Here is a 23,035-nt window from a genome sequence, read left to right as displayed (position 1 = left end):
AGTGCATTTTGATGCACATTTCTCTATGTTTTTACTTTTACATTTCCATGTTTTATTTTGGTTATTTTTCCCTTTTAATGTGTTTTTATAATTTAAATTATTTTTACACTTATTTTATTTTCGCACTTTATTTTCAGCTTTAGCAGTCTGCACGGAAACGATCATAACTGAAGCTTTGAGAATCCGATCGAGGCGTTCTAGTAATCGACGGAAAGCTAAGAGAAAGAGCTACAACTTTCATGTTGGAGTTGAAGTCAGATTCGGAGCCTATATTTCCCAGATTTGCGTCTGAAGCTGCAACACTATTTTATTTTCAGTTTTTGGGTCGTTGAGTAGTAGGCCTGGGTGTTGTAATTTGACCCAGTTGGGTCTTAAACTATTTCGGTTGTTCTCTCTATTACCTAGCAGCCGTGATACTGTTGAAGTTGGACTATTCACGAAATAATTTTGAGTTTTTGTACGATTTTGCAATGGAGAACTAATCCGAGGGGCAATCTACCGAATTCGAATTCCACAAAACTTTGAGGTTATCATTACTTTCAATTTAATTTAGTTCCTTTCCAATTCGTCCTATGATTTCGTTTGCTTAATTCGTTCTTATAGAATGTATTGGATTTAATTCGATTGATGCATGTTCCTTACTTTAATCGCGTTTAAACTTAGCTTCTTTGTTTCTTCGCACTATCGATAACCGTTTGCTTAATTCGGTGATTCGGATCATAAGTCGTGTAATACTGTCGACGCTTGTTTCCTCAGTATTACAATTGGATAGGAATTGATACCTCTTAGGAGAATTGAAATTGAAATAACCAATGATAAGTTGGAAGTAGAACCGGTAGATTAACCTGTTAAAATCACTTATTTCATAACAACTTATTTCAATAATCACTTATTTTGAATTTTGTCAATTTGATTCTAAACCAACCAAACCCCCCTTAATTTAATTTTGTTCAGTTAATATAACACAAAAATCCTTGAGAACGATATTCAAGTCACTTGTCGCTATCTACGGTCTTTTCAAAATAACTCGTTTTTGATCCGCGCGCGACAGCGGATCAAATTGAATTTGATCAGTGCATTTTGATGCACATTCCTCTACGTTTGTACTTATACATTTCCATGGTTTTCTGGTCTTATTTTTGTATTTTATAATGTTCTTATATTTTAATTTATTTTTATTGTTATTTGATTTTCGTATTTAATTTTCAGCTTTAGCAGGCTGCACGGAAACGACCATATCTAGAGTTCCAGGAGTCCGATTGAGGCGTTCTACTAATTGCCGGAAAGCTAATAGAAAGAGATACAATTCTTATGTTGGAGTCGAAGTCAGACCAGACTGTAGCAGGGCCAGAAAATTCGTTGAAGTTGCAGCACTAGTTTTAGTTAAGTTTCGGGTTAATTAGTTTTGGGCCTGGGTCGTATGTTTAACCCAGTTGGTTTGTAAAACGGGTTGTACCATTTCTCCTTAGGGTACAGCCGAAGTTACTGTTCATCACCATTGACCATTCACGATTTTGGGAGAGCTTGTACGTTTGATCATGAAGAACTAATTCTTAGAGGTTAATCTGCTGTAAACGGTTTCCGCCGATACTTTGAGGTTCTTATATTTTACAATTAATCTATTTCCTTTCAATTCTAATCTTTGATATGTTGTTTGCTTAATTCGATATTATCCAAGGTTGACTTGATTTATTTCGATGGTTGCATGTTCTTATACTTTAATCGCGTTTGCTTAATCCGCGTATGTTTGTCGTGTTTGCTTAATTCACGATTGCTATATATAATCCATTTGCTTAATTCGGGAATTAGGAACATACATCACATAATATCAATTGCGCTTGTATAATTGTTGTTATAATCGAAAAGGGAATAGAATCCGCTTGTGAGTTGGAAATTATTTGGATCGATGATAAGTTAGGAAGCCAAAACAGTAGATTAATCGTTTCAGTTTATTTTGATAATCACTAATTTTCACTATTTTGTTTAATAGAAATCTAAAACAACCCCCCCTAAATCGATTTACCTTTGGTTAATAATCAACGAGAAACATTGTGATACGATACGCGAGAATTGAAACTACTCTCTGATTACAATCCAATTCCTAAATAACGAGAATTGAAATAACAGATAAAAGACAATTATTTCATCTAACTAAACAAAGCATGTGGTCTTATTGTAAACAAATACATGATCTGAAATGAAATCAACACTTAAATTAAATGCCTTGCTGAAGCATTGCCCGAACTCTTATTGGAAGACCATAAAGCTGGATAAAAACAGCAGCATCACCTTGATCATATATATCATTGCCCAATGCATGCAGATAGATAGAGATAGCTTATTATATTTTACTGGTAGTACATCATTTGTTGTGCAGCAGCTACATTTTGGAACCCGCCGTCATATATCTCCCGGCTTGCTCCAATTGCGGCCTACTTAAGAGGATGTTTCGCTTGGAGATGCATCAATGCAGCATGGACACCACCCATCTTACTCATTGCTATCTTCCTCTCGCAGATCAGTATATCAGTTGCAGAAACACCTGGCAAAGGTGCAACAGTAGGTGGAGGAAGAGGATTTGAAGCAGTTCAAGTGTAGTCGGCTTTCTCCCCCAAGAGCACTGTATTTAAACACACACAATATCAGAGGCAATAAGAACGGTGAAAATTATATTCATGAATAATAAATAATTAGTAGAGATACAAACTAATTGCAATTCCTTATAATTCATTGAGCACAGGTTATGAAAGCATGTCAATTGCCAATGTGGAAAACTCACCTTAATTAGTTTTCTGCCGAGATAAGACTGGGCATTTCCCATCTTAATTGCCAGAGCTGCTTGCGCGTGAGTACTAAACCTCACAAACCAAAATTCTTTATCACGCTGGACACAAACCTCCTCTATCACACCAGCCCCAATGGTATAGAAATGACGATGGAGATCAAGTTTGTGTTGCCTCTAGAATCAACAAAAGGTCATAACGATTAAAATGAGAACATCAATTTCCACAAATTTCAAAGATACAGTTCACGAGTAAACATCACATATATCAAAATCAAAAGGCAGAAACTTAAAACTAAATCTGCATCTCTACCATAATGGCCAAAACAAAAATGCAAAATAAAACAATAAGCTAAAACTGGTGAGTGAATGTAAAGACTGGTTATAAATGGGTCTATGTATTTCAAAATATTACTTCTGTTGAATCATAAAAAGCTTGAAAAATTATTAGTAGACTATTGATTGATGAACTACTTTGTTCAAACCATAAATTGAAAAATAGAAATAAAGTTTCTTACCTCAGAACCAAGGTTACCCACATAAACAGTTGTATATTGAGGATTGTTCTCAGGAGCATCATTGTTAGGTGTCTCTTTACCATCCTCTGAATAATAAAAAATTATGATAATTGCATGCCTAATATTCCGTCAGTTAGCTATGAAAACAGAAGTCTTAATGAACACTAATTTTTGAAAGTTCGATCACGTAAAAATCTTTAGGTCAATGGTAAAAAGATGACAACAAAAATTAAGTAAGCCCCCAAATAAGTTAAATGTGAAAGTATTTGATTCAAACATTCCTTTATTGTTTCAGGAAGTACAATATAATTACCAGATGAGCTATTTGTTATGTTTTCTTTGTTGAAACCATATTAAGTGTCATTATATACAATATTTATTAGGCGCCTATTGATTAGAAAAACTGCTAAAAACTAATAGCATATCTTTCAGCCGGGGGGGAAACACTTGGTGTTTCAGCCAAGCTTCGAATCCATTACAAAAAAAACACTTAAGGATCGCAAATTGTTAAAGCCTTTAACTTAAGTAGTAATTTTACTTTTCCATGAAAATCAACTAAATAGAAAAACTAATGAAAGTGGATTAGTCTTGTATGTTAAAAGGAGTTATCAAGTCGTCTGCAATGCATGGTAAATCACCCCAAATGATGTTTTACAAAAAGATTATACTTACGCAGTATGGTACTTTTGCTTCCTGCTTGCACATCCTTAGATCCTTCAGGAAGGCCCATCTTCTCTACCAAAGCCTAAAATCTCTAGCAATTATACAAAAAACAGTCAGACACTTTTATCGGCTATATTGGCCATTTTTGCATGGATGTGGTCGAAAGAAATAGCCCAATCTTCTTTCTAATGATTAAAAAAACAATACTAATTTGAAACTGCTATGATAACACTAAAAGAAAATATGTAAAAGGATGGTTCATGCAAAGATTAATTGCAAATAACATATGAGAAATGAGCCAAAGACCCTGGAAAGACATATCTTGCCTTCAAGGCTGCTTCAGTAGGCATTCCATGGGCAACAAACTTATTCTCTGACTGTGACACTCCAACATCATTACAAATAGCAACAATTTTTGCTATCATCCGAAGATTAGCATCCAATTGACCAGCTGGAAAATTCTCTATTTGACCATGATCAGCTATGACTACTATAATACGGTGAATTGACTTTTTATCGAAATGTCGCGGTTAAGCAAGAGTCGCCACCGACTTTTATTTTATCCAATTTAACAGAAAGGCTAAAAGAACAGAAAAAGACCTTTTAAAGATTTTGAGTTTGGGGGGTAAATTATACAAAGGGAAGGTGTAAGGAACCCTTTGCATCCATGGTTTTCCATGGGCTCTTAATTGCTTTGCTCACTTTGTTTTTGAATTGTTTGAAAAGTAAGGTGTGAATAGAAATTTGAATAAGAACTTTAGCTTGTAAATAAGCGTAGTCTTTTTGAAAAGTTTCTTTGAAAAGAAGTGGGAAAATATTTTGAACTTGAATTTGAATTTGAAAAAGAGCAAGCAATTAATAGCAACTACCCTAAGTTTAGAAATTTGTTCTTTTAGCTTTTCAGGGCGAAATGGTCTATCCGTACCATAAGAGGGCAGGAAGTCTTTCAACTGGATTTGAAAACAGGGTCATCGAAATTATCGTTCGCCACAAGACTGCCCCTTGCCATAAAGAGGGCAGGTAGTCTAAGGGAAGGACATAACAGTCATTTTATCTTTTTTAGGCATCATGCGAGGATACCTTAGCAATTAGGACAATTATTATTTATAAGGCAACCTCGAGGGAGTTTGCAACATGCAACATTGCTTTAGGTATCCTCGGAATCGAGGGACTTGACTATTTAGTATACTTAGAGGCAACAAGGCAGCAATATAAGGCAACAGACAACAAGAAGGGTTACCCTAAAGGTGTGTGGGTGCACAATCATGTGGTTAACTTCGATGATATTTATCTTGTAATTAGGTGATCTACGTTCAATTCATGGTTATCACTCCCTAAATTACTAACCACGCAATTAAAATAAAATAAAGGCAGAAATAAAATTTCCTACGCTATTACAATAAACACCTGCGGGCAGAAAAATAAACGCGGAATTTAAAAGGCAAAAATAAAAGGCCCTAATTACTATTACATCAAAAATTGAATAAGAAACCTATGCATCTTCTAGAATTTAAATGACGAAAATTAAATAATTAAATAAATAGCATAATTTAAATAAAAGCATAATTAAATAAAAGAGGAAAATTAAATAAAAAATTCGACAATCAAGGGAGTATGGGATGAGAAGAGAAGATCGCGAATAAAAAATGTAGTTTAGTAAAAACAGGGTTAAAAACCTTATGGCAAAAAAGGAGGGTAAAACCTAAGCCTATAATTAATAGACAAGCCTTACATTGCTGATAGTCACATGGTTTTAAAAAGGCTAAATATAACAACTTAATTACGATTAATGTTAAACCTAAAAATAATCATCTAATTATTCTAAATTACCTAATTAATCTAAATTAATTATCTTAATTATTAATTAAATTAATTATCTAATTATGCTAAATTAATTATTCTAATCACTAATTAAAAATTCTAATTATTTAAATAAACTAATGTTAAAATAAATGGGTAGACAAAAGGTTTTGCTTCTTTTTAAAAAAAAGTATGATTTATGGGAAAAGTTTAATTAATTAAAGAAAAGAAGGAAAAGGAGTATTTTTTAAAGAAAACAAATAAAACAAATTGGGGGCGTGTACTTTGGTGTGGGCGTACCTGGAGGTCCCACGATGGTACACAAGCTTGTATGCGTTGGATCAAACTGCTGAGAAGATCAGTGGCATAGATTTGATGCTGCATGGTAGGCGTGCGACGATGGCATAGTATTGGATCTGTGTTCATATAAGTTATAAAAAAATAAGTCAGTCGCACCTGGGGATCGAACCTAGGCGTAGTACCTTGCAAACTATACGCTTGGCCATGCAAGTTGTCTTTCATTGCTGTTTAATATATCGTGAAAATAAATTAAATATAAAATTTAAACGAAATTGGGAAAAGGTCAAAGAGTACATAGCTAGGCCCATGTGGATGTGTGACAACCAATGAATGATGGAGATAGAGTTAGCCAAGTTTGACCAGCGAATAAGAACATTCAGAATTGCCACGCGTACGAGTCAGCTTTTTCAAAGTTTCTGTTGATCTTCTTCTTCAGGTTACCTGCGGAAATTGTTGTGATTCTACCTACGGAATTACCTGAGGATTTTTCCCTAGATACTTCTTCTTCTTGGCTGAGATTTGAGAACACTTATCTACGCGACGCTACGATCAGCGTAACAACCCAGATCGTCTAGGAACCTTGTTTGGGACTCCATGAAGCCATCTTTTTTCCTTGAAACGCCCCCTACACATGGGTTCGAAGCTTTACAACTTCAAAACCCTAGCCATGGCACTTTGCATTCAGGCCGTCGAAACTTGCGAGTGGGAGTTTGAACCTGTTCTAAGGGATCTCAGGGACTCATCCACGTTGTTAGTTCCTATTGCAGTGCACTAAAAACCAGCATACGATTCATAGAAAAATACATGCGAAAGAAAATTCATACATGGAGTATTCTAGCGTGCTGCATCCATGATTATGGATCTATACTCACCCAGACTTACCTCGAAAGTGGAATGAAACTCTTGCTTGCCCCTGAATTCTTCTCCAACCAAGAGTGCAAGTGTGCCCTATTTTCTTGTATCTTTAAGGATTTGAAACCCTAATGTTTTCTTTCTTTTTTTCGCCCCCCTCCATCTGACCTTACTTGCACCTTTATAATGAATCTTTTAGGTCAAATATTTGGGCTTGGATTTATACCATTGAGTGACTTGGAAAATTTGCAAATAAAACCATAAAAATGCTTCTATTTTTGGATATTTCCCTTTAATAACATGCTAGCACGAATTTGGATCTTTATATGAGGTTATTTGAGCCCATGGATGATTAAAAGTAAAGCCATATAATTTAATCACATTATTTTCATATTTTATTCAATAAATTTGGCTTTTTTTAAATGAATAAAAAACCCAAATAAATTAAATAGTAATTATAAAAATAAGTGGTACAACTTATGGATCTTTATTCATGCTATGGAAGTGTTTGTAACTCAAATCTTGGGCCCATTAATCCAAAAACACAAGATTACTCAATTAGGGTTTTGTGAATTCTTTGAATTTTGCTCGACTTGTGCGTTTCATATCTCCCTGAATATTGATCCTATGGAGGTGTTCTAATACTTTCTAGAAATCTCAAAGAGTCCCCTAAAGGCTCCTTTTGGTTTCATCTCAGTTGATTTTATCATATTCAAGTTATGAGCTTTGAGAAGAAATGACTTTTTGTTGACTTTTTGGAGGCTTTTAGAAGGACTTGTAATGTATTGACCCATATATCCCAAATGGTGCATTTCTAGCCCTGTCATGTGAGAGACAAAGTTGTAGAGAATTAAATTTCCTTCAAATTGAGCTTTGGATGGAAAATTTATGATGTTCCATGTGAAAGTTATGGCTGGTCAAAGTTCAGTTGACTTTAGGTCCAAAAAACCCTAATTTAGAAAGTTTGAGTTTTGATGATTTTAGAGCTTTCCTTGATGAATCATGATTAATACTTGATCAAATGATGAATGATACTTCAAAATAAGGATGTTGACCAAAAATCAGGAATTTTGACTGTACTTTGACCACAGTTGACTTTTAGGTCAAACTAGTAGACTGTTGACTATTTAAGCTTTTGTCTAGGCAATCTTGTGAATCAGTGTTTGAACCTTGGCATGAGGACCCTTTTGAGCATATGAGAGACCATGGAGTCCACTTGAGGTATCAGAAGTTGATTTCTCTTTCAGAAGATCAAAACCCTAGTTCAAAGGCATTCGTTTATGAGGTAGGTAGCTTTGAGCAATTGGAGATCTTTGAGCATTTGAAAGTCAGATGGACTGAAATATGATTAAATATGATAGGAAAATTTTAGGGTATGACAACTACAAACAAAATATTGTACAAAGACAAAATATGCCTATTGTAGTCTTGTAATAAAAAGCCACAGCTAAAGGCAAATTATATAAACAAAAGCTTTAAGATTCTAATTAGTTGGGACTTGATAATGAAATATCAATTGAAACTTTTTCCTTCCTTTTAAGAACTTACCTTGACTTGTCGTAGAAACTGCAACATTGAATTCCTCAGCTATCTAAAAGCGAGAAGGCATTTGTGCCAGTTTTTGCTGCAGAAAGTTTGTCATTTCAGCCATCCGCCATGCTATCAGCAAATTTGGAAGATTCATTTGCATATATGTAAGGAACAAAAACGAAACCCCTCAACTCACTAGTTCTAAAATAAAAAATTTCAATTTTGATAATCTAAAATTATGGATTTGATGAATTGGTAAATTGGGGGAAATCAGAAAAAAGAAATACCTTCGATCTTTGGGGATGAAGATGTCAACGACCTCTCTGTACTTATCAAAGAGCGATAATAGGTCGCCGACCTCTCTCTTTGGGGATGAAGAAATCAAAATAATAACCATAACAAACCCAAACCCAGTCAAAACCCTAAGAACTAAATTAAATCAACAACTTACCAACTATAACATAACTACATATCGTCATCCATATACAAAGCGGCATCATGCAGAGGAAGAAGGAAGAAAAATAAAGAGAGAAGAAAGAAGAAAAAGAGAGAGTAAGTGCAAGAGAAACAATTTTAAAAAATTAAACTCACTTATTCATTCGATGAATCGATCAATTCGGCATTTCAATTGAAAACCTGCATAAACCTACATCAAAATCAGGTCACAACTTATCCAAACAGAATTTAACAAATCATACAAAGAAATAACAAACACCAACACATCATCAGAAACTGCATCGGCGATGGATCTTTCCCCTTCCACGTGAGCCAACACCATGAAACCTGAAACGTTGAAAATTAAATCAAAATCAAACTTGAAAGAGAGAGAAGACGAAGAAATAAAAAAGAAATGAGAGAGTTATGAAAATCTTATTAGTGGTCTATATTGTTGAAGTCTAAGATTTATACAACATAAAAGCGAATTGTAAATAGGTGCACGTATGAACCATTAGCTTAATCGGAGAAAACCAAATTGAAACATACCGCGACCTGAAATTCAAAGCATAAACAAAATCAAAATACTACAAAGAACCGATCAATCTGCATAATCTCAGATAAATATTATTAATGAAATTATGTAACTATAAAATTTGGATCTCCTTAATTTGTAAGTTAGCTACCTCATTGGACCTAACATTAAAAATATGAATAGTTTTCCATTCCAACTGCGATGATCCATAAGAATATCGGTAACAAACTTCCATAACAGAAAACTAACCTCATAACACCTTCAATCTTGAATCGATTCTCTTCCATTCTCCACCAATCTTCAATCATTATAACAAACATGGTGGCCTACTAATTTATTCGAAACATAAAACTAAACTAAGCAACATTAATACACCTAAATCAGATTTAAATGGAGAATATAAAGCAGAAAGTTTGAGAGAGAAGAAGAGAGATTAAAGAGAAAATAACATAAACTCAGAAAGATCTCACCCAGCTTTGTTGATTCAAAGTTGTTTCAACTCAACATTCATCATCAAACATTCAAAACCGAACACCACATGTGCAAACGCGAATGAAACCGCTCAGCAACATCATCAAACTGCGTTCATTGCATAACACAGAAAAACAATAACATACAAAAATGAAAGCAGAAGCCAATTGGAATCGCGGACACGCCGAAGAACATGAATGGAGGCGGAAAAACATGAATGAATCGTGAAAGAAGAAGAATAATGGGGCTGCAATAACATTTTTTGGAAAGGTTTTGGAATTGGGAAGAGGATGGATTTAAGCATGGTTGTCAAGATCTTGATCTAGATCTTAAAATCTTAAGATTTTACGATCTCACTCACCCTCAACGATCCCGATCTTAAGTAGAATCGCGTGTTGTAGTCAAATTGTAAAAAAAATGTCCCTAATGTCTAGTAATTGGCCAAATATGTCCCTAATGTCTAACAAATTGTCCATGTGGTAGTAATAACATATAAAAACTCAACATACATGTCTAAAGAGTTTGAAAAGGAGTCATTTTATCACTAATACACTTGTCTAATAACATATATCATGCAATTTTATGTTTTACGATCTTGTTACTCTCTCTCAATCTTACAAATATAATTAGGTAGGATCTGCCGATCTTAGCTACGATTTTATATTCTACGATCTTGCTATTCTCTCTCGATTTTATGTAAGATCTTGATCTTGACAACCTTGGATTTAAGGGCAGTTATGAGGATAGTGGAAATTGAAGAACAGAAGGATGTAACTGCCGAATTATAGTGGAAGAAGAAGTTAGTTTTAAGGATGCTGATGTGGAAAATTGAGAGAGCATTTGCTGATGTGGAATGCTTGAGAGAGCATTTGCTGATGTGGAATGCTTGAGGATTGAGGAAAAGGGAGACTTTCTTATATGATAGAAGATTCATTATAGTGACCTAAAAGCTCTTGGAATTAAATTGTACCGCTCATTAATTCGAGCATTTCGAGATTGGACATTGTTGCTGTTATAACTATTTGATATTTGCTATATGTGTATAATGTATTCGCCCCTAAACCTTAAATCCCAATACCTTTAAATGAAAGATAAAGTACATGATGGAAAGAGTTTTGTTAGACTAGTCAATTATCTTTCTGTTATTGTGTTATGTTATTTGTGGTTGTAGTGTGTTATGTTATCTTTCAAACTTTTAGGACGGAGTTTTAAATATTCTATAATCCTAATCTATTAACTTTTGAATGGAGTTTTAATATAGTATTTGTAATTATACTAATGAACAAAGAGTGTGAATTGTGACATGTAAAGTTTGCTAGTGAACAAGAGGAATTCCATTGAAGAAGCCAAATTGTGATAGTAGAGATGTGGCAAATCCACCGAATCTGTGTACATTATCTTTAGATATAATTATAAACTATGATTTGAACAAAATGCAAGTAAAGTACAAACAAAAAATTTAGAAATAGCACTTTTATATCATTTTTCTTGATACTTGAAACTGTTGGTTTGTCGGTTTGTTTTCCATAATTTCTAACCTAAAGCACTTTTACTGTTAAGAAAATGCATTCTTTTTTTTATTTACTGTTGGTTTGTTACTAACTGGTTGTTTGTTTCCTTTTTTGGTCTTACGGTCTTCTTCTAGTGGGAGACTTTGAAACAGTGTCTGTGATTGCTTAACTATATCTGTTAAACTCAGAGGAAGCCAAACTTGTGTAAGATATTTGACTTTGTTTTTAATTTTTTTCAATTTTAGAGAATAGTGTGCAGTTTTTTAAATCCAGGGAATCCTCTCTGCATCAGAAAGAATTTCATGCTGACTGAAATGTGTGAAACAATATGTTTGTTATATTTTTAAAGAATAAAATGTATGGCTGTCAGTTATTAGTGATTTGTTCGAAATTGGTCGAATGAACTACCCCAGAATCTGATTTGTAAGATACTTAATGCCAGTTGTTTTTTATATGCATCATTTGTGAAGTGTCAACTAGAATTGTATCAATTTTAGTCGACTATATCTTTGTCGGCTCTATGTTGCGTTGCATGTCTTAGTTTTTTGAGAGAAAATTATACTACTGACAGTAAGAATAACAATATATAAAAATGGGTTAATACTTATTCTCCCCCTGCCATATAGGCGCCTTTGTAAAACCCCCTGCAAAAAAAAAAACTTGCTTGGATTCCCCTAACATTTGAAGATTCTCTCATTTCTTAGCTTTATCATATATTCGCTGTTGAAGAAGTCACAGAGGATAAGCCGTGGTTTTATGATATCAAACTTTTTCTACAAAGACAAGAGTACCCACCTGGGGCATCTAGCAAAGACAGAAGAACTTTGAGAATATTGTTTGGTAATTTCTTCCTAACTGGGGAATGTACTCTACAAAAGAAACTTTGTCATGGTGTTGCTCAGATGCGTGGATAGACAAGAAGCAAACCTGTTAATGCAAAAAATTCATGAAGGATCTTTTGGCACTCACGTCAATGGACATGCAATGGCTAGAAAAATGTTAAGAGCGGGTTACTACTGGATTACAATGGAATATGACTGCTACAAATATGTGAAGAGGTGCCACAAGTTCCAGATCTAAGCTGATAAGATCCATGTGCCTCCAATGCTACTCAATGTCATCTTGGTTGCCATTGATTACTTCACCATATGGATCGAAGTTGCTTCCTATGCCAATGTTACTCGGTAAGTAATAGTGAATTTTATCAAGAATAATCTTATCTGTCGCTATGGCGTACCCAACATAATCATTACTGATAATGGTTTCAACTTGAACAATAAGATGATGAAAGAGCTGTGTGATGAATTCAAGATTGAACATCACAATTTTTCTTCCTATCGACCAAAGATGAATGATGCTGTAGAGGCAGCCAACAAGAATATTAAGAAGATTGTCCAACATATGGTTGTGACTTACAAGGATTGACATGAAATGTTCTTTCTTGCTCTGCATGGGTATCATACTTCAGTTCGCACTTCGATTGGGCAAACTTCTTTCTCCTTGGTATACGGCATGGAAGTTGTACTCCCGATAGAGGTTGAAATTCCCTCCATGAGGATTTTAATGGAAGTCGAATTACCAGAAGCTGAATGGTGTCAAGCTAGATACAATTAGCTGAATCTTATTGGAAAAAAGAGAATGACCGCTTTGTGTCATGGTTAGTTATACCAAGAAAGGATGAAGAGAGCGTTTGAATAAAAGGTTAGACCTCAGAAATTCCAAGAAGGTAATCTCGTGCTTAAGAAAGTATTATCTTTTCAACCAAATCCTATGGGAAAATAGACTCCCAATTACGAAGGTACATATTCATCAAGAGAGCCTTCTCAGGTGGTTCTATGACTCTTATGACTATGGATGGTGAAGAATTCATGCGTCCTGTGAATGACGTCGTGGTCAAGAAATACTTCGCCTAAATAAAAAGAAAAAGAAAAAGACTCGCTAAGTTGAAAACTCGAAAGGGAGACTTAGGCAAAAATGAAGGTCTCGGTAGACTGAAAACCTGAAAGGGCGGTCCAGGCAAACATTACAGACATAAAAAAAGATAATCATCCCGATAGATTGAAAACCTGTAAAGGCAATCTATGCATAAGTTGAAGATTATGGCAAGTAACCACATTTGGTATGACTTGGCCATCCTGAAGATGCTTTCTGAAGACTTTCAACCCATGTCAGCGTACGCCCGATATTCAAAGTTGTTAGGGAGAATATTGATCTTTGTATTTTAATGTAACCCTTCCCTTTAAGTTACCATTTTATAAACTTTGTAATTCATGGAGTCATGTCGTTCGCAGACTACCATTCCATCAATAAAATTTGAGCCTTACCTCATTTCTTGGAATTCTTAGATTTTATTATGTTTTAACAAAATTACTTTTAAAATTAAAAAGATCTGAAACGAAGTTAAAATCACCTTTTTGAAAATGATGAAAAGAAAAAGTTTTTTCTTAAAACTCGTGAATATGAAAGAAAATGCTGAATTTGGTCCCCAAGGAATTTAGTCCTCAAAGTGTGAAACCAAGCATCGATGGATGTTACTCCCGTGAAGCAACTAAGTCTTGATGCAAGTGTCCTGACTAAATGCAAGTTTTTTTTTTCGGAATGTGTTCTGTTTCAACGGGTTTTCTTCTCGAAATGAATCCCAATAATTTTAAAGATTGATTAAGAGAGTTCTCTCCCCAGAGAGGTTATACCTCTACAACAAATGTGATCAACGATTGGTCGAGTATCTGGTTATACCCCGGTGTTGTCATCCCCGAAGTTATCATTTCCTTTATATATGACTGTTTTATTAGCATATGCATAAAATTCATTCATTCATTCATATTTTCTTTACATACATGTGCATTTTTCGCATTATTTTACAAGAAAATTTTGTTATGATTTATCCCCAAGTGATGTCTTTACTCCTTCCATTTAAGCGTCAGTTTTAGGCAGAAAGACCCAATATCGTTGGTATTCCCCGTCGAGTTAAATTCCTCATGGGAAGATTTTATTTCAGCTTATCCATATATCTCAGGATAGAATGAACCCCCATTTTGAGCTCCGTCCTCAGTGGGAAATTTCTTATTTGGGTGTCTCTTTCCAAATTTTGTCTTGGATCGAACTTTGTCCCCATCAGATATGAATATTTGGATCAGTGAATCCTGGATTGAAAGTGCACTTATTTTGCACAATTAAAGACATGGTCTCCTTAACCAGAGCCTTTTATGGTTCCTCAAAGAGTTGGATTTATATCCCCGACAATTGATATTGTAGTTACTTTCAATTTTATCACCCGACAACAAGTGATGGTCTCTTTATTTAAGAAACTTGTATGACCAAAATTCTTTATTAAGAGAAGATGACAGTCTCTACAGAGCAACCAAATTAATTCCAGTGAAGAAACGTGTGGACGATTTATCTCTCCAGTACAGGGACAATCCAAGATAAAAATCCTTCCAATGAATGGTAAGCCTTCCTCAGCTGATGAAGACAGTTCATTGAAGAATGTGATAGTCATCCCTTACGGATGGAAGCCTCTCCAAGTTTCAGAGGCAGTCTGTGATGAAGTTTGTTCTTTCCCAATAAATAACAAATATCTCCAGTGTCAGAGACGTTTAATTGTGGTGCCTGATGTTTGCCTTCTCCTTATAGATGAAAGCCTCTCCAAGTGACAAAGGCATTCCATAGCTGAAGTTTATTTCCCTCAACAAGTGACCAGTCACTCCAGTGTAAGAGACATCTTATTGTGTTATGTGTGAAGCCATAACCGTTTTTTTGTGTTGAAGAGATTACTATTTGCATCTGGTAAGTTCTGTAAGAATCCTGAATTCACCAAGTTTGTTGCAATACTTTTCCCCACAAATAGTGTGTCTCTCAAGTGTTAGAAATAATTTGTAGTGTTGATCAATCTCTCTTGTGTCAGGGTTGGTTCGTTGTGTATCCCTAGTAAATCTGGTCCCTTTCTCCCATAAGGGTCTTCGCATAATTGAGCCAGTAAATGCCAATAGGAATCGTTGGGTGGCCGCTGAAACAGTTGAGATCCTTCTGTTTTTAACACCGTCGATTTTATAAGCAAAGCCAACATCACAGTTGGTAATCCCTTGAATTAGGCGACTCTACCAGTAGATCAGAGGAGAGAGTATGCAGCTCTTTCGAGAGTAGTTTAGTTCCTCTGTTCTAGTCTCTTTTCACCCTACAATACCTTTGTTCAGTTAGTTTTCCTTTGAATGAGGCGATTTCTTAGAGCATTTTGTGGGAAGGATGTGGGGGTTACTCCTTATATCGTAGATATTTCTCTTCCACTTCTGCTCTTTAACCTTTAAGTGAGTATTTTATCTTCCCTTGAAAGAGATAGAACCCACGAGAGAGAGAGAGAGAGAGGAGAGAGAGAGAGAGAGAGAGAGAGAGAGAGAGAGAGAGAGAGAGAGAGAGAGAGAGAGAGAGAGAGAGAGAGAGAGAGAGAGAGAGAGAGAGAGAGAGAGAGAGAGAGAGAGAGAAATTTTGATTTTTTCTAATATTGGGCCTGAATACCCATTTACTTGGGTGGCAAAGAATAAAATGCCCTTCTATTTGGGCAAAACTCAATTCTACCCCTACACACTACATTAGTGACTAGTATGGCCACATTCTTCCTTCATGGTTCTAGCCAAAGAACTCTATGATTCGAGTTAGACATACATAATTGAAATCCATCCCAAAAAAAGAAATCTATAATTCGAGTCAGAGGCTCCTTGATTCGAGTCCGACAACTGTAATTCAAGTAAAGATTCATTGACTTGAGTCAGATAGCTATGATTAAGTTCTTTAGATTTCTGATTCAAATCAGACAACCAAAATTGCATAGATTTCTTTTTATTCGAATCTGCAATCCCTTAATTTAAATCAAGGTACCATGATTCCAATTCATTGCATTCTTACTACATAAAACTCAACTCATTAAACACATTGACCTCGCCCATTAATATATCAACTAGCATGGATTTTAACATCAATTTAACTGGAATAGTTACTACTTATATCGCTGGAGGCATGCATATTCTATGAATTATATCATATATTCATAAAGTTAACAAGGTTCTACAAGGTTCCCATAGTCATATTCTATTCAATTTAAGCAAATTATAATATAATTACATAATTATATGCCCATGTCTTTTCCTTTTAATAACTTATATATTATACTATTATTGTTTTGATAAATAAATTATTTGTAAATAAGTAAATAAATTGAAAATGCCACAAATGAATAATAATTGATTTCATTTTTAAATATCAAACTTTTATGAGTAAATAAGGAATAGTTACTACTTATATATCGCTGGAGGCATCCCTATTCTATGAATTATATCATATATTCATAAAGTTAACAAGGTTCTACAAGGTTCCCATAGTCATATTCTATTCAATTTAAGCAAATTATAATATAATTACATAATTATATGCCCATGTCTTTTCCTTTTAATAACTTATTTTTTAATAGGCAAACAATCTATTAAAGGAAGCTAAAGGGAGCTTCACCCAACAGAACAAACACCGACAGAAACTATTTCATCTCAAAACAAAGGAGAGGAAAAGAGTTCCAAGTGTAGAAATTACAACAATCGATAATCTTACAAAAGGAGGATAGCCAATTCCAAGATCTAAAAACAATAGCCGACATACAATCGACGAAACTCGGGCTAACATTGTTAAAAATAATATCGTTCCTCATAAGCCATATGCTCCACACAGAGACAAACCAAATCACCGACACCACTCTGCGTTTCCTCTTGCTCAAGATTTTCTCACAAGTGAAGAGGAAGGACTTGAATTCATCCAAAATCAATTCCGTTATTGACCCAATCCAATCATAGACTTTCCTCCATATGTTATCCGCAAAAGGACACGACACAAACAGATGCACTGCAGATTCATCAAACGAGCAAAAAACGCACCTGAGTTGGGTGATTTCCGTAATGATACCACGTTTGAAAAGCTGGTCCTTGGAAGGAAGCCTGTCGTGAAGTAATCTCCAACCAAAATACTGCATCTTTAAGGGGGCTGCAGAATTCCAACAACTCGATAAAGCCCCCAACACACCGGGAGAAACAGAATCCAGGGCTGTTTCCGCCGTCAGCCAGGAGTAACAGGACCGGACCGTGAAAATACCTTCATCGTTCTTCAACCATCCAAAGTTGTCTTCTTCTTCTCTAGTCAGCGTTATGTTGTTCAGCAACGCAACAATTTTGCCTCCTAAGTTTTGGACCACCGGATTTGAGGACTCAACAATGCCGGCTAAATTCCAATGCCATAAATCATCTTGCCAGAAACCTGCATCTTCCACACTGCAGCAGGAGTTAATAGCAAAAGCGAACACTTCAGGAAAGGCATTTTTCAAAGATTGCTGACACAGCCAATTTGAAAACCAAAACGAAGATTCTCGCCCATTCGCGACCTTGCTAAAAACAGCACCTGCAAAACAAGAATTAGAGTTAACAGAATTTTCCGACAATATCAAGTCTCGCCACCAGATGGAATCCTTCTTGCTCAGCACACTTTCATCTCCGACGAAAATTTTCAGCCCCGGATTAGAATAACGGTGAGTAATAACGTCTTTCCAAACCGCTTCTTTCTCATTAATAATACGCCACTTCCATTTGTCGAGCAATGCTAAATTCAGCATCTTCACATCTTTTATTCCTAGGCCACCCTTATCCTTGGGAAGACAAACGGTACTCCATCGAATCCAATGAATTGAATGATTTCCTTCCCGACCTTGCCAAAGAAAGTCACTTTGAATACGACGAATCTCTTGAATCACTTTTGATGGAGCTTTGTAGAATGATAGCGTATAGATGGGAATAGCATTTAAAACGACATTGATAAGGACCACCCGACCAGCCATGTTGAGATACCTACCATTCCAAGTAGACAGCTTATTCTTCAAAGTAGAAATGAGCCCTTTCCACATAGACAATTTTCTAGGACTTTTCCCAACAGCAACACCAAGATATTTAAACGGGAAATAATCTATATCGCACGATAGAAAGTTTGACGCCGCTTCCATTATCCACTGACTAACATGAATACCATAGATTCTGCTCTTGTTAAAATTAATCCTCACACCAGACATGATCTCAAACCCCCTTAATATGGATTTCATAATCCAAATATTATCACTACATCCCTCCGCTACCAAAATCGTGTCGTCTGCAAACTGAATAAGATTAACTTCAATCTCTTCGTTCACTCTGAATCCTTTGTAATCTCCACTTGCCACTGCCTTTCTCATCAGTCCCGCTAATACTTCAGCGACCAACACAAATAAGAAAGGAGACAGAGGGTCTCCTTGACGAAGGCCACGTTCCGCCTTGAAATCCTTGGTGGTGCTCCCGTTAACAAGAATGGACAAATGACTATTAAAAACGCAGCAATCCATCCATCGAAGCCAACGATTCCCGAAACCAAACAAATGAAGCATCTTCCTTAGAAAGTCCCAACTGACGCAATCGTATGCCTTTTCAAAATCTACCTTTAAAGCCAAACAACTTCTTTTCTCCCTAAAATCCATATCAAGAACTTCATTTAACAGCAAAACACCATCAGAAATGCTCCTGCCAGGAACAAATATATTATACTATTATTGTTTTGATAAATAAATTATTTGTAAATAAGTAAATAAATTGAAAATGCCACAAATGAATAATAATTGATTGCATTTTTAAATATCAAACTATTATGAGTAATAAGTAATAATGTCAAAAATGAATACTACATTTTTTTTATATATAAACAAGATATATTATATAAAAGGGAGAACTAAGGACAAGACAAAGCCTCACAAAAGAAATTACATACCAATTATAATTTATATAATTGGAATTACCTACACATAGGAGCCACCTCCCGTGGCGCCTAAGTGCATTCCTTTTTTTTTTTTTTAATATTTTTTTAACTAAAAAAACTATGTGTAGGGTATTTTTTCACAAATTTTTTCAGCCGTTTCTCACATTTTCTCCCATATTTGCTGCCCTGACTGACTTGCCGATTTTTAAGAGAGTTGATCATGTGTTTTCTCTGTAGTGAAACCTCAGATTAAAAAGAAATTTTGGTACATTCACTCCATGAACTTAACCGAGTTGTTGTAACGAAAAAACGATTTTGATAGAAAAGATTCATTCATTAATTAAAAGGTACATTAAAAGCCACTAACAGAAAATAAGAAAACTAAAACATCTAAGAAATTAAAACGGTTAAAACAATGTCATTTGTTCAATGAATCATTCGAGTGCAATCCACGTCGTATTCCACATTCTCCCACCCGCGTTCCCTTTCTCTGATGACAAAACCACCCCTTGTTCTAAGCCTCTTGATACTTCTTATCTCTTCGCCGGGTTGGTACTCCCCTTCCAAAAACCTCAGGAGAGTCCTCTTGAGTTGGGCCACAGAATTGATATTCCAAAACATTACCGGCATGAGGGGTTTCACTGGAGAGTATATGACATGCCCGCTCCTTCTGGGGTAATCTGGTTCATAGTCGAGACGTTTCTTTGGTGGCGGGGGCCCATTTTTCCGATGCGATCCGTCTGGCCTAATGCGAGCTTTCATTGTTGTGTATATGATTGGTGTATGGTGTTTGTGTTTCTATGTATGCATTCAACCCTAGGAGCCCGTAATTTATAATAGTAGTGGATAGAAAAGGAGTACTGTTGCGTGTTGTTTACAAGCACGCCTAAGTTGAATGATAAATGCAAGCACACTGATCAACTCCTGACTTGACGTGACTAGATGAAAGCATGCGTATTTGACTGTCCAAAATACAGACTCACAATATGGGTCATGAAGACAGCTTCACTACAAGACAAATACATGAGTAGTTGATTTAATTAAAGGTAGTACAAATTCATAAGTAGTTGATTTAATAAAAGATAATACAAATAAATAAGTAATACAAATACAAATACATAAGTAGTACAAATACAAATATAAATACATAAGTAATACAAATACAACTACAAAAACATTGGTAGTACAAACACATGACAAACAACTAATTGTTGGTGGAGGTTGCTCCACGATTAGGACAGGTGGCTCCACGAGAGGTGGCTCCTATGTGTAGGGCACCTCCCAAATCTGGTTACCCAGGTAATTTCTCCCAAAACCTGGTTTTTTGGGTAAAATTTTTTTAAACTTGGTTATTTGCATTTTTTCATAATAATAATAATAATAATAATAATAATAATAATAATAATAATAATAATAATAATAATAATACTAATAATAATAACAATACTAATAATAATAATAATAATAATAATAATAATAATAATAATAATGCTTATAATAATACTAAAAATAATAATACTAATAATAATAATATTAATAATACTAATAATAATAATAATACTAATAATAATACTAATACTAATAATAATACTATTAATAATAATAATAATAATAATAATAATAAAACTAATAATAATAATAATAATAATACTAATAATAATAATAATAATAATACTAATAATAATAATAATAATAATAATAATACTAGTAATAATAATAGTAACGTTGTGTTGAAACTTGTTATAACATATAACATACTAAGTTCTAAAAATAAATACAAAGAGAACCTGTCAAGCTAAGAAACAAAACAACTAACTACAGAGAAAAAAAAAACAATGCAAGAAAATCCTAACCACGACTGGCAAACAAAAAACGGACATAGAAAAACTACGCCAACTATTTAGCTGAATTTACACATTCTCGCAAATAAAAGCTAAGAAACAAAACAACTAACTACAGAGAAAAAAAAAACAATGCAAGAAAATCCTAACCACGACTGGCAAACAAAAAACGGACATAGAAAAACCACACCATCTATTTATCTGAATTTACACATTCTCACAAATAAGGTACGACTGAAATACCAATCCAACAAAAATAAAAAATCAGGAAATGGGTCAAGCTTTGGGATGCTACCATGTATACAAGGGTGATGTTGCTATAAAAGAACGATTTGGGAGATTTATTGAAGTTTTAGAACCTGGATACCATTGGACACCTTGGTTTATTGGCTATCAGATACCTGGTGTATTATCGATAAGTGTGCAGCAACACGATTTTAAATGCGAGACAAAAACAAAGGTCCTTGTTTTTTTCACTTATAAGAAACCAGCTTTACTTAAAGATTAAGAAAAATAATACTATCATGAACTTGTTCTTTTTCAGGATAATGTCTTTGTCAACGTGATTGCATCTGTACAATACCGCGTTGTGGCTGATAAAGCGTCTGATGCCTTTTATAAGCTCACCGACATAAGGGAACATATCCAATCATATGTTTTTTATGGTATGCTTGATTTTTCTAATCCATTCCATTATTGACATTAGTATTTTCAAATAGTCGTAATAGCGTAGCGGAGTTGCATAAGAGAGTTTGAACCGACCATTAGTTTAACACGATTTTACATTGTGTAAAATTATATCATTTTAAGTTTTTCATGTTGTTTTCTGTTACACCATACTATAGTTGATAATTTAGTGACTTGCTTCATTAAAAGGCTTTGATACTTTTGCATTGATTCAGTTATAAGAGCCAGTGTGTCGAAGTTAGAGCTGGATGTCGTCTTTGAGCAGAAGAATGATATAGCAAAGACTGTCCAAGATGAGCTTGAGAAGGTGTTTATTCGTTTTTTCTTTTCCTCTTTAAATAAAATGTTTCCTCAGTTTGTCATTGATGGTTATAATCATGTTCATTAACAAGTTAACTCAACCTTAATATTTTAGGCGATGTCGACCTACGGTTACGAGATAGTCCAGACTTTCATTATTGATATCGAGCCTGATGCTATTGTCAAGAGAGCAATGAATGAGATCGATGCATGTAATATATTCTAGTTCATGTTCCTCAACAAGAAACCAGTTTGCTTAATAAAGCACTTATATGATAAACACTTATACTTTAAATGCTAAAATTTTAATTGATCATGTCAAATGCGTGAATATTTTAATCTATTTTTTCGATATCATCAACAGCTGCGAGAATGAGGTTGACTGCAAACAAGAAAGCAGAATCAGAAAAGATATTGCAGATAAAGAAAGCTGAAGGTGAAGCTGAGTCCATGTATATATCAGGACTCGGTATAGCTCGTCAACGTCAAACTATCATGGACGAACTAAGCGACAGTGTTCTTGCATTCTCTGAAAATGTACCTGAAACTTCTGCTAAAGATGCCGTGGACATGGTGTTGCTAACCCAATACTTCGACACCATGAAGAAAATTGGAGCATCCTCAACAATTTCATCCGTGTTCATACCACATGGTGCTGTTAGAGACATTGTTGTTCAGATTAGGGATGGACTCCTTCAGCAAAATGCTGCAAATTAATTTATAAGTACTTTTGGAAATATTGTAAATGTTTTTATGAGACTTCATGATGTAAATAATTCTATCACAATAATTAATTCTATTCATCGCATCAATCTCTCTTCACTACTTTTGCATGGTTTTCTATTATACAAAACATTCCAATTCACAGAAATATACTATTCAACCATGCAAAATAAGCTTCTTCAGTAGAGGATTTTAATATATGGTAAATTGTGCTAAAATGAATAATGAATACAAATAGTGTGTATTGCAGTTACGTTCAATTTTCTTGAAGAGGAAGAGAG

General features: G+C 34.7%; 1 protein-coding gene and 1 pseudogene across 1 annotated transcript; one reads left to right on the top strand and one right to left on the bottom strand.

Moving 5' to 3' along the window:
- Window positions 1–2,348: 2,348 nt before the first annotated feature.
- Window positions 2,349–2,821, bottom strand: LOC131600160 (oligouridylate-binding protein 1C-like; annotated as a pseudogene).
- An 18,123-nt stretch (window positions 2,822–20,944) lies between these two features.
- LOC131600159 (hypersensitive-induced response protein-like protein 2) lies at window positions 20,945–22,748 on the top strand. Its single transcript, XM_058872364.1, has 5 exons — window positions 20,945–21,504; window positions 21,589–21,709; window positions 21,947–22,038; window positions 22,147–22,243; window positions 22,396–22,748. Exons 1-5 carry the CDS (start codon window positions 21,316–21,318, stop codon window positions 22,746–22,748), a joined length of 852 nt encoding a protein of 283 aa, XP_058728347.1. The 5' UTR covers window positions 20,945–21,315.
- The last annotated feature ends 287 nt before the right edge of the window (window positions 22,749–23,035 follow it).

The sequence above is a fragment of the Vicia villosa genome, linkage group LG4, assembly GCF_029867415.1.
Source record: "Vicia villosa cultivar HV-30 ecotype Madison, WI linkage group LG4, Vvil1.0, whole genome shotgun sequence".
NCBI lineage: Eukaryota > Viridiplantae > Streptophyta > Magnoliopsida > Fabales > Fabaceae > Vicia > Vicia villosa.
Note: the sequence above shows the minus strand (reverse complement) of the source record. Positions and strands in the feature narration are given on the sequence as shown.